The sequence below is a fragment of the Astyanax mexicanus genome, chromosome 6, assembly GCF_023375975.1.
Source record: "Astyanax mexicanus isolate ESR-SI-001 chromosome 6, AstMex3_surface, whole genome shotgun sequence".
Classification (NCBI taxonomy): Eukaryota; Metazoa; Chordata; class Actinopteri; order Characiformes; family Acestrorhamphidae; genus Astyanax; species Astyanax mexicanus.
Genome location: NC_064413.1, coordinates 55410361 through 55424061, shown reverse-complemented (window position 1 = coordinate 55424061; position 13701 = coordinate 55410361). Strand labels below are relative to the sequence as shown.

At 40.0% G+C, this 13701-nt stretch overlaps 1 protein-coding gene across 3 annotated transcripts in view; it reads left to right on the top strand.

Moving 5' to 3' along the window:
- Positions 1-13701, top strand: part of LOC103022015 (guanine nucleotide exchange factor VAV3) — a 228910-nt gene that overhangs the window by 136153 nt on the left and 79056 nt on the right. For all 3 annotated transcript variants that reach the window (XR_007439653.1, XM_049480878.1, XM_049480877.1), the window contains exons 20-21: positions 3164-3294; positions 10086-10151. Coding sequence is in view for 2 of the 3 variants with exons in the window: in XM_049480878.1 (XP_049336835.1) it covers positions 3164-3294; positions 10086-10151 (197 nt within the window). In the remaining variant the exon portion in view is untranslated. The remainder of the gene's footprint in view (positions 1-3163; positions 3295-10085; positions 10152-13701) is intronic.

Below are 13701 nucleotides of genomic sequence, written 5' to 3'. Positions count from 1 at the left end.
CCTTTATTTTTCTTTGATATTAAGAGTACTAATACTCTAGAGGTAGAAACATTGCTGTGAGGAGGATTTGATTATATTCATTATTATCATTATAATTAAGGATATTTAAAGGAGTTTATTCTGCGTTTTTAAAATAACTTACAGCTGTGTTTGTGCGTTTGCACATGTGTGTCAGCAGTGGGTGGATATAAATGTAGCTGAAGCATTAGATGGAGTTTGTTAGTATTTGGACGTGTAGTGTACAGTGTACAGCTGTAAAGTGTGAGGTATATAATCAGTGTACAGCTCTGTGAGGTATATAATCAGTGTACAGCTCTGTGAGGTATATAATCAGTGTACAGCTCTGTGAGGTATATAATCAGTGTACAGCTCTGTGAGGTATATAATCAGTGTACAGCTCTGTGAGGTATATAACCAGTGTACAGTTCTGTGAGGTATATAATCAGTGTATATAATGGTATATAATGTAAGAGGAAGCTGCAGAACTGCTGCTGCAGGTACAGGTGAATATTCATTAGTAGTACAGGTGTGTTAGCCCCGCCCACTCTCACGCCAGCCTGTCAGCTCCTCACGTCCATCACTCAGGTTCTGACAGCTCTCAGAGTTCCTCTGTCCTGCTGTAGCGTAGCGTCAGATGCTATCTGCTGGGGTTATGGTGGAACCGGTTCCGGGCTGGAGGGACCGGCTCTACTGCTCTGAAGCTCCACCACCTCCACCACCTCCACCACTCTGAATCTGCAGAAACTCCCGCCAGATAATCTGCAGAAATCAGCTCTCAAACCACTGTAGCTACACTGATTCATTTACACACACATTTACAGGGTCTTATAGCACCTTTATAAACACTGAATATCACTTTAAAACCAATATATAAGAGATTCTATATATAGATTATATATAATAACATTTACTACATTTATTACAGTGTTATAAAGAGTCATACATGATTAATAAAGTGTTGTAACGGTGGTATTTATTTACAGTGATTCATCTTTCTTTCTTTCTTTCTTTCTTTCTTCTTTCTTTCTTTCTTTTACTGTTTCCCTCTATTTCTTTCTTTCTTTTTATTTTATTTTTCTCTCACTCAGACACTGTCTTTTTCTTTCTTTCTTTCTTTCTTTCTTTCTTTCTTTCTTTCTTTCTTTCTTTCTCTTTATTTATTGATTTATTAATTTATTTATTTTTATTCATATTTGTTTTTTATTTTTCTTTCTTTCTATCTCTCACTACTTCTTTTTTCTTTCACTATTTCTGTTTATTAATTAATTAATTAATTTATTTATTAATTAATTTATTTATTTATTTTCTCTGTCTTTCTTTTTGTCCCTTTCATCTTTTCTTCTTTCTTTCTTTCTTTCTTTCTTTCTTTCTTTCACTATTACTGTTTATTTCTTTCTTTATTTATTTATTTATTTATTTAAATTTATTTAAATTTTATTTTTCTTTCTTTCTGTCTCTCACTATTTCTTTCTTTCTTTCTTTCACTATTTCCCTCTATTTCTTTATTTCTCACTATTTTCTCTCTCTTTCTGTAGCTTGCTTTCTTTTATTCACTTTAGTAGTACACCCCCCCACCCCCCCACCTGCAGTACTGGGTTATCTCCTCCAGCTGTGTCTCCAATTACTACCAGCAGCAGCAGCAGCAGCTCTCTGATCATCTATTACAGCAACATTCACACGGGTCATCATCTCACTTCACTTCACTTCTGTTCACATTAATAACCTCAATCCAGATTCTCACAACTGCCTACAGCACTAACTGCTGTTGCTATCCATCCCTCCTACTTACAGAACACTTACGTATGGCTGTGGCATCATCTGAAATAATGCCTGCATTTAGACAGTAGTGCCACCTGAGCGTCCTCAGTTTACTGGATTAACTGCTGTATAGAAAGTCTGTCTCTATTGGTAGTTCTATTCTATTGGCAGGAACTAGAACAACTGTATGTTGTGCTTTTGCACATCTGTATCAGCAGTCGTAGCAAACTAATGAAGCTCAAAGCATTGGTTAGAAGGTGTGTTTGTTAGTATTTGGATAAACTGTATAATAAATTTGTATTTGGCCTCTTTTTGGCTAATATTGCGCCATTAAGGATTATTATTATTGCCACTTAGAGCTATATTTTACAATATTTGCTTTTTGTGAGGGTTGGATGTACAGTAAAAGTCACACAAATATTAGCAAAGTAGATTAATATTAAAGTCATCTAACTAATAGCAAATGAGCCCCTTTTATATATGCTAAACCATGTGGCTAGTACTCAGGTGATCTGCTTCCTGGAAGTTTCCTGTGCTGTACCATGTGACTGGGATTGAGTGTAATATCTGTGATAAGAGCACCTAAATGCTTCGCAGAGAATGGTTTTCAACTAGAAAGTTTGTCCAAACTTTTGACAGCATTTACACATTCTCTTAACCTATATAACACACACACACACACACACACACACACACACACACACACTTGACACATTTAGGACACACGTGTGTGTAAAGTGTAATAACCTGCTCTTCTGGTCTCCAACAGTCGGAGCAGGAATCATATTTCAGACAGACGACAAGATACACTGCTCATCTTCACTCAGACTCAGCAGATTAGAAACAAAACAAACACACACACACACACACACACACACAATTAAAAACCATTGCTTTATACTATATCACCAACACTCACTCACAAGATAACACCTCACAGCGTATACAGGTGTGGGCGTTCCCAAGCCATCCACGAATGTTACACTTGATCACATGATCAATTTTTACACTAAAATAACATTTACTCCATTTATTACAGTGTTATAAAGTGTCATAACTGTGCTATTAACTTACATTAATTCATCTTTCTTTCTTTTCTTTCTTTTCTTTCACTATTTCCCTTTTTTTTTCTCCCGTCTTTCTCACTCACGTTCCCTTTGTTTCATTTCAAGTGTTTTGAAATAAAACAAAAACTTAGGTTTATTTGGTGCTGGTAGTGTATGTATGTGTGTGTGTGTGTATGTGTGTGAGAGAGTGTGTGAGTGTGTACAGTGTGCATTCTGCTGTCCCATGATTTTTGGCATACCAGTGTATACTCATCCATTACCGTTTTTTCACCTGATTATTGATAAAACATGTATTTAGTTTTAACATTTTTAATTTATTTAGCGTTTTTTTTTCTCAGGTTTACCGAAGATGCTCGCCATAAGGAATTACTACGGTAACCCCACCCCCATGTACGGCCCCGCCCTCAATATTACAGAGGGTGACATCATCGAGCTGATCAGAGCAGATCTACACAGCACCTGGTGGCAGGTTGGAAAATTCACTTTTTCTCATTTTTATACTAACAAACATAATATATGCTTTTCTTTGGGGACTATTTTGTGTCAGAAAACTCCTGCGTGTATCCCTCCACTATTTTAATGAATTCTGGGATTTAAAAAGGTTAAACGAGTATCAGGCAGTGCATTCATAACTATATAGGTATAATATTAGGTATAATAACTTTCTGTGATGAGCTTTTAGGGGACTATAATTCATAAAGCATGTTAGTTTATCTGCTCCAGAGAGAGTCATATTCTATTGGCAGTTCTCTCTTCTACAGGGACTAGGCAAGCTGTGTGTTGCGCATTTGCACATCTGTATCAGCAATGGGTGCAATTTATCGTAACAGTTGGGACTGTTTTCTGCCACACAATACCCTGCATGTATCCCTCCACGGTGTTAATATGAAATGCTTTTACAAACAGGTTTTAGACCTAAAATAATTCCAGAGTTCTGATAAAAAGTTTAAAATAGGGGCAAATTGTGTGGATTTTTTTAGCACACAATGCATGCACGTATCCCTTCATCATTTTAAGGATATGGTATTAGGGAAAAAAATAATTAATTATATGTAATTATATAAAAATAACTAGTTTTAAACCCCAAACAATTTCAGAACTCATGTAAAGCAGTGTAACACTAGGGACTATTTTTTGCCACACAACACTCTGCCTGTATCCCTCCACCATCCCTGTTAATAAAAATGCTTTTAAAAGCAGGTTTTAGACTCAAAACCAACACAGAACTTTTATAATTTCTTCTTTTTTTTTTACCACACAACACTTTAGCACTGTATAACTGGTATATGATTTTAGAAATAGGTTATAGACCCCAAAGTTGTAACAGAACTGTGATAAAACGTGGCAAAATAGTGGCAAACCTAAAAATATATATTTTTTTGTTCATGGACTACTTTTTACGATACAACACCCTGCATGTATCCCTCCAGTGCGTTAATAAGACATGCTTTTAAAAGCAGGGTCTAGACCCAGAATCATCCCAGAACCCTAATAAGACAGATTACAACAGTGGAAAATGGTGGCAAATAAAAAAATCTATGTATATTATTATTATTTTTGAATTTTTTTTGTACCACACTTCACCTCCTTGGTTTTACTGATATATTATTTTATAAACAGGTTTTAGACCCATAATTTTCTCAGGCACCTCCTCAGGGCTGCAGTTTCCTCTCTGAATAACCTTGCTTTATTATTTATGTAGGAAGAAATTGTAGAATTCTGTTTTAAATGTAAAATCAGTAGAAGTGAAGCGTTCACACACTGAACTGCATGGCTAATGCGTGTCCTTCCGCCCGGCCTTTACTCTTAATTCACCTGCCTGGTGAGTGTGTGTGTGTGTGTGTGTGTGTTTTAGAGCTGCACGATATTGGGAAAATTGTACATTGCAAATGTTATTCTTTCGACGATATATATCGTGATATTAAACAATGCAGGGCACATGACATCACCAGCCCCGCGCCTAGGCATTTAAATGCTTTTTAAAGAGTAAATGGGATTAAAAGTGTGAATTCAGCTGTAACTGGAAATATCTGCGCCGCTTAATAAACTAACCTTGTGGTTACTCCTGCCCCTCCTCCAGCCCCTCCCCCTCGCGCTTCTCAGGCAGCAGCAGCCTGTCACTCACACAGACACAGAGACAGAGCTGTGTATCTACTGTACTTCTTGTGTCAAGAATTAAAACATTGCAACATGCCGTGTTTAATTTAATTGCAACGGTGCTTAAATGATATATTGTGCAGCCCTAGTGTGTGTGTGTGTGTGTGTGTGTGTGTGGCCTGATTTCCACCCTTTGTCAACACTCAGCACTGTTTATACAAGCTGTTTGTCTCACTGGCTCTACAGATAACGCCCACCGAGTTTACCAACACACACACACACACACACACACACACACCAGCGCTCAGTCATATGGGAGGACACATACACACACACACATGCCAGCAGATGCTGCAGCTTGCCTGGCACCGCCTATCTAAACAATGCCATGCTTCTGCTCGCGTGGCACACTGCTGTGGGTGGGGGCGTTCACTATCAATAAATACAGTCAGGTGACACACAGGTGAGCAGGTGAGCAGGTGAGCAGGTGTGGCACATATTTACAGTCAGCAGGTGTACCAGTGCAACCGCAGGCTGGGTTTGGAATGCAGTCGCAATAAACAAAATGCCAGTCAGCAGTTCAGCACTGCTGCTGTTATATAATAATACATAATGCATATTATACACCAATCAACCATAACATTATAACCACCTCCTTTTCTGGAGTTGTATACTTGACTTTGGACTTAATAAAACACAGTGGATCAACACCAGCAGATGACCTGCCTCTTTATCCAAACCATCACTGATTGGTGGAAACTTCAGACTAGACCTCGAGCAGTTTGGACTGTGTGTCTCTCCACTCTTCCTCCAGACTCTGATCCCTTCATTTCCTTTAAATGAAATGTAAAATGTACTGATGATCAGTGATGCTTTGGAGAGTCATGTCTGTCATCTGCTGGTGTTGATACACTGTGTTAAATCAATTCCAAAATGACCAATTAGTACCAAAAAGTCCTAAAGTACCAATTAGTACCAAAAAGTCCAAAAGTATCAACTAATACCAAAAAGTCCAAAAGTACCAACTAGTACCAAAAAGTCCTAAAGTACTAACTAGTACCAAAAAGTAAAAAAGTACCAATTAGTACCAAAAAGTCCTAAATACCAACTAGTACCATTTAGTACCAAAAATTCCTAAAGCACCAATTAGTACCAAAAAGTCCAAAAGTATCAACTAGTTCCAAAAAGTCCTAAAGCACCAATTAGTACCAAAAAGTTATAAAGCATCAATTAGTACCAAAAAGTTCTAAAGCACAAACTAGTACCAAAAAGTCCAAAAGTATCAATTAGTACCAATAAGTCCTAAAGTACCAACTAGTACCAATTAGTGCCAAAACTCCTAAAGTACCAATTAGTACCAATTAGTACTAATTAGTAACAGTAACTCCTAATGTACCAACTAGTACCAATTAGTGCCAATTAGTACCAAAATGTCTAAAGTATCAATTGGTCATCTATAATATTCTAATTTCAACTAAATTACGGAAATAAAGTAACTTTTCAATGATATTATAATTTTATCATTTTTCTGGTAGCCGTGATGTCTTGATAGCATGGTGGCTGTGTTTGGTTTGGTACCCTTGGTTCTCCTAGTGAGCAATTAAAGGTTTCCAAAGATCCAGAAACTTGACAAAATGGTAGTCAGGAACCAGTGGTAGAGCTGGTAACCTTCATAATCATGATAATGATACCATGGTGGTCTTGGTTTTCGTGCTAACTCTGGTAAGCATCGTGGCATTGGAAGCCCTGGTAATCCCAAGAACCCTGATAACCCTGAGAACCTGGTACCAACAGTAACACCAGTAACACACACACAATCCCAGTCTCAGTGGAGGCAGACAGATGATCCTCTAATTTCATTGCTGAACTTAAATCTGCGCAGTCTAACAGGGTTAAGAGTTTTAACATGTCAATCTCAGCCTCACCCAACTGAAGAGCCCCATCTGAATCAGAGCGCTGATGAAACATCATTGCGCTAAATGTATCGCAGCTCTTAAGTATCGCTTTACAAATCGAGTTAGTTTGAGAAAGAGGGCTGATGGGACTTCCGGGAGCTTTTAGCCTCTCCCTGAAGGACCATCTGAGGAAAGACGTATCAGGACAGGCCGGTATTGATGGATGGCAGAAGCCAGACGAGATGGTTTTCAGTCATATCAGAGTCGCATCGGGTTTAACCTCATTTATTATTGTATCTCTTTCAGCTAATACAATCAGATCTGATCTGTTTTGTTTGGGATTTGGAGTTCGGGGAAGCCGAGTCTCTGGGATAGTGTTACAGTATTTTATAAAATCAGCCGTAACATTAAAACTGCCTGGATAATATTATTCCTTCAGACATTAGCAGAAGATCCTTGCTGGTTTGTTGGTTGGGTGGTTGAACCTCCATTGGCGTCAATAGCCATTTCTCCACTGCATGCTACCATGCTTTTTTTTTTTTTGCTGTTACCTGGACCCAGGTACTTTTTAGTACATTCCAGGTTTCGCCAGTTGTCTGTACTTGGTGCATGTTTTGATAGGTACTGTCCACTGCACACTGTAAGCCAAGACAAGTTGAGTTTACTTAAAAAGACCCTTTAATAAAGGGTTTATAAATGGTTTACATTGTTTAATGGTTACTAATTAGGTTGTAGATGCCTTAAAATTCATTTTTAATCAGTTATAACACATACGTAGAAAGGGCAACAATGACCTGATGTTTGCCAAATAGTGAACTATATTACACAGCCATCTATATTGTTGCCCTTTCTACGTTATAACTGTGTTATAACTGATTATTAATGATTTTTAAGGCATTTACAACCTAATTAGTAACCATTAATAAACTAATTGTAAACCATTTATAAACGCTTTACAAAGGTAGTCTTATTTAAGTAATGGGGAATGAAAATTCAAATTAGCATAACTTAGAACATCAAGTTATTACAACTAAAGGGGAAGTTGATTTAACTTTTTTTTTACTATTTTTGTTATACTGTAAGACCGGATAAGTTGAGTTTATTCAACATTTGAAAGGCAGCTGGTTTGCTCAAATGTTTTAAGTAATAAGGAATGAAAACTTGAGTTAAATTAAGCATAAATCAAGTTATTACAACTAAAGTTGAACTTTATTTCTATGGTAGGCAACGATAAAGAAGCTGTTAATGGCAAAAGACTAAACTCAGTTATTATAAGTTGGTTCAACTCAAAGATCTCAGTTTGAATAGTACAGTATATGTGCTCACAACTGTTCAACTAACTCAAAATTCAATTAAAAATAGTTGAGTATTGGTTAGAAATGTCCAATTTTATGTAAAACAGACTTAAATCATTTGAGTTCAAACAACGTATGGGTTTACAGTGTAAAATACTCTAGATTTGGTACCTGCTCTCTTGTGGTTCCAAATGAGCCAATTAAAGACCAAAACTTGACATATAAACCAAGCTAAACCCTGATTGGCCAAAGAAAATCTTTGCTGTGAATGTTTTGTGGTATAATTACAGTGCTTTTGGTGTTTCTAGTTACATTTCAATGGTAAAACAAACCAGAAACCTGGTGACAAAGCAAATAGACTCAAGTAATGTAAGTAAAATGTAGTGTAGAAGTGAAAGCTACGGAATCGGGGGTCGGTTAGCAATAGCCTTTAGCCTGGCTAGCAAAATAGGGTGTTTTTGCTAAGAGTGTGAGAAGCCACTGCTCTATTGCCCGCCGCCATCTTGCCGTAAACTTTTAAACTTTTTGTCCCGCTTCCCTCAGGCCAGAGGCTGCGGAGCATTAAGTGCAAAACAACCAGACTGAGAAACAGCTTCATTCCGGAAGCTGTAGGACTCTTAAACTGCACCTAACAACACACTGCACTGACACTTTACAAGGACAAATGACTGTTTACAAACACTGTCACTTTAAACCGCACTGAGACACTTTATCTTCTACTGCTCTAATTCACATTATCATGCTGCTATAGCAAAACTTGCACTCTGCACTTCATGTTGCTGCTACCTCTACAGTCTGCTCGTTCTTCTTATTTTTTATATTCTATTTTTTATTGTATTCTTTATTTTATTTATATATCTATTTTAATAACAGCTCTTGGGTGTAAACTGGATCGTGAGATCACAACTGTAACAGAACTGAAACTTAACTACAAAACGGTGTATGGTTCATACAGACTAACACCACGAAAGTTAGCTTGAAATCAAAATTGTGAATAAGTGAAGATGGTAACGTTAGGAGGGTGAAATAACGCTAATACTCTCCTCTCCTGCTCCGTGGAGTCGTCTTCAGGTGAACGCTGCGCATTTTTTGAGCATTTCTGCTTGTTTTGCTGGGTGGTGTTGGTTTAAGCTAGCCGGCTTTAGCTTAGCTGGACTGTGGTTAGGTTAGCATAGCTTGCTTTAGCTCAGCATTAGCTTAGCCTAGCCTGGCAATTTCGTTCCACCTCATGTACCACATGTGATGCGAATGACAATAAAATCTCCTTGAATCCTTGAATCCTTGAATTTGCCACCTGGTAGCTTCGATCAGGTAATTTTTTAGTACCTGCTCTCTTGCGATAATCACAACTTTTGTTGAGAGAGAATCTTCACTTCACGTTACTGTGTCATCAACTATCACACAACTCACCCTTAGACCAAATATTGGAAAAAGAAGCTTACTTTCCTCATAATATTTATGATATTTTTAATCCAGTAAAATAATGGCATAAGTGGAGATACAAGGTTTTTGTGCAGCAGCTATGAAGGTGTTTGCATCCGGTTTTTAAAGCCTAATTTTTTATTTTCATTGCTACAGACCAAATGTAAGATACTGAAGATCACTGAAACAGAGCCCTGGCTGTATGTTTGTCTTGCACTTTGTTAAATACACAGTTATTAAACTACAACATTAGTGTTTGTTGTTAATAATTATTATTAAACTGCAGGATTTTCTGGTATCTGTCAGTATTTTAGTGAGTATTAACGTTAAAGGAATGAGCGGCTGTTCTGGTGTATGAGTTCTGAGATGCTGAGCGGTTGTTAGTGAGCAGAAAGCAGTGCGGGATTTAATTACTGAAGTGATATAAAGAGAGAGAGAGTTCCCCCTCGTTCTCTGAATGAATAGCGCAGCGCTACGTGCTAATTGTTGCTGAATTGTTGAAGAGTCTGTGCTGAGCTGAGCTGAATGTAAAGATCTGCTGTTTCTCGCAGGGTAAAGTCCTGTCGTCCAGAGAGGTGGGGTTCTTCCCCAGCGACGCGGTGAAGCCCTGCCCCTGCGTGAGTTTCACATTTAACCCTTTAATTCAACAAATATTCACTCTTTTATTCAGCCTGCAGGACACACACCTGTACTCCACCGGGCTACTGCTATACACACACCTGTACACCACCCAGCTACTGCTATACACACACCTGTACACCACCCAGCTACTGCTATACACACACCTGTACACCACCCAGCTACTGCCATACACACACCTGTACACCACCCAGCTACTGCTATACACACACACACCTGTACTCCACCGGGCTACTGCTATACACACACACCTGTACACCACCCAGCTACTGCTATACACACACACACCTGTACTCCACCCGGCTACTGCTATACACACACACCTGTACACCACCCAGCTACTGCTATACACACACCTGTACACCACCCAGCTACTGCTATACACACACCTGTACACCACCCAGCTACTGCTATACACACACACACCTGTACACCACCCGGCTACTGCTATACACACACCTGTACACCACCCAGCTACTGCTATACACACACACACCTGTACACCACCCGGCTACTGCTATACACACACCTGTACACCACCCAGCTACTGCTATACACACACACACCTGTACTCCACCCGGCTACTGCTATACACACACACACCTGTACACCACCCGGCTACTGCTATACACACACACACCTGTACTCCACCCAGCTACTGCTATACACACACACCTGTTCACCACCCAGCTACTGCTATACACACACACACCTGTACTCCACCCGGCTACTGCTATACACACACACACCTGTACACCACCCAGCTACTGCTATACACACACCTGTACTCCACCCAGCTACTGCTATACACACACACACCTGTACTCCACCCGGCTACTGCTATACACACACACCTGTACTCCACCCAGCTACTGCTATACACACACCTGTACACCACCCAGCTACTGCTATACACACACACACCTGTACTCCACCCGGCTACTGCTATACACACACACCTGTACTCCACCCGGCTACTGCTATACACACACACACCTGTACACCACCCAGCTACTGCTATACACACACACCTGTTCACCACCCAGCTACTGCTATACACACACACACCTGTACACCACCCAGCTACTGCTATACACACACACCTGTACACCACCCAGCTACTGCTATACACACACACACCTGTACTCCACCCGGCTACTGCTATACACACACACACCTGTACACCACCCGGCTACTGCTATACACACACCTGTACACCACCCAGCTACTGCTATACACACACCTGTACACCACCCAGCTACTGCTATACACACACACCTGTACACCACCCAGCTACTGCTATACACACACACACCTGTACACCACCCAGCTACTGCTATACACACACACACCTGTACACCACCCAGCTACTGCTATACACACACACACCTGTACTCCACCCGGCTACTGCTATACACACACACACCTGTACACCACCCGGCTACTGCTATACACACACCTGTACACCACCCAGCTACTGCTATACACACACACCTGTACACCACCCAGCTACTGCTATACACACACACCTGTACACCACCCAGCTACTGCTATACACACACACACCTGTACTCCACCCGGCTACTGCTATACACACACACACCTGTACACCACCCGGCTACTGCTATACACACACCTGTACACCACCCAGCTACTGCTATACACACACCTGTACTCCACCCAGCTACTGCTATACACACACACACCTGTACTCCACCCAGCTACTGCTATACACACACACCTGTACACCACCCAGCTACTGCTATTCACACACCTGTACACCACCCAGCTACTGCTATACACACACACCTGTACACCACCCAGCTACTGCTATACACACACACACCTGTACTCCACCCGGCTACTGCTATACACACACACACCTGTACACCACCCGGCTACTGCTATACACACACCTGTACACCACCCAGCTACTGCTATACACACACACCTGTACACCACCCAGCTACTGCTATACACACACCTGTACACCACCCAGCTACTGCTATACACACACCTGTACTCCACCCAGCTACTGCTATACACACACACACCTGTACACCACCCAGCTACTGCTATACACACACACACCTGTACTCCACCCGGCTACTGCTATACACACACACACACCTGTACTCCACCCGGCTACTGCTATACACACACACCTGTACACCACCCAGCTACTGCTATACACACAACTGTACACCACCCAGCTACTGCTATACACACACCTGTACTCCACCCGGCTACTGCTATACACACACACACCTGTACACCACCCAGCTACTGCTATACACACACACACACCTGTACTCCACCCGGCTACTGCTATACACACACACACCTGTACTCCACCCAGCTACTGCCATACACACACACACCTGTGTGTTTTTCTGTCTGTGTGTGTTTATGGGTGTGTGTGTGTGTGTATTTGTTGTGTTTTTTTTTCTGTGTGTGTGTGTTTGTTTTGTGTATGTATGTGTGTATTTGTGTGTTTTTTTTTTGTTTTTTTTTCTGGTGTGTGTGTTTCTGTGTTTGTGTGTGAGCTTTCAGTGTTTGTTTTTTCTGTGTGTGTGTGTTTGTTTTGTGTATATGTGTATTTTTTTTCTGTGAGTGTTTTTTTTTCTGTGTGTTTATGTGTGTGTTTTTGTGTGTTTATTTCTGGTGTGTGAGCTTTCAGTGTTTGTTTTTTCTGTTGTGTTTTTGGCGGTAGGTGGATGTGTGTGTGTTTTTTTTGTCTGTTTGTGTGTGTGTGTGTGTGTGTGTGTGTGTGTTATTTTTTTATGTGTGTGTTTTTCTTTTATGTGTATCTTTCTGTGTGTGTGGTTTCTCTGGGTGTGTTTGTGTGTTTGTATATGTGTGTTTTGTGTGTGTGTTCGTTTTTTTCTGGGGTTTTTTGTGTGTGTTTTCTGTGTGTGTTTGTGTGTTTGTTTTTTCGATGTTCGTTTTTTGTGTTTGTGTTTGTTCTTTTTGTGTTTGGTTATTCTATGTATGTGTGTGTGTATTTTACTGTGTGCATGGTATTCTGTGTGTGTTTTTGTGTGTTGTTTTTTTTCTGTGTGTGAGATTGCATGTGTTTTTTGTATTTGTTTTTGTGTGTGTGTGTGTTCGTTTTTTTTCTGTGTGTGTGTCTGTAACATTTCTGGTGATCCCACACACACACACACATGTGTGAGAGTATAAATAGAAGCAGGAATTAGTTCAGAGTTATTCAGCTCTTCTGATAAATAAACATATAAACTCTTCCTCACTATTACAAAACTTACCGTACAAAACAGATTTTTCCTGGTTTTAATCACAGTTTTAATTTATGCATCTTGGCATCATGTTCTCCTCCTCCAGTCTTACACACTGCTTTTGGATAACTTTATGCTGCTTTACTACTGGTGCAAAAATTCAAGCAGTTCAGTTTGGTTTGATGGCTTGTGGTCATCTGTCTTCCTCACCCAAAAGCAGTGTGTAAGACTGGTGGAGGAGAGCATGATGCCAAGACTCATGAATACTGTCATAGTATAAACTACACACAAA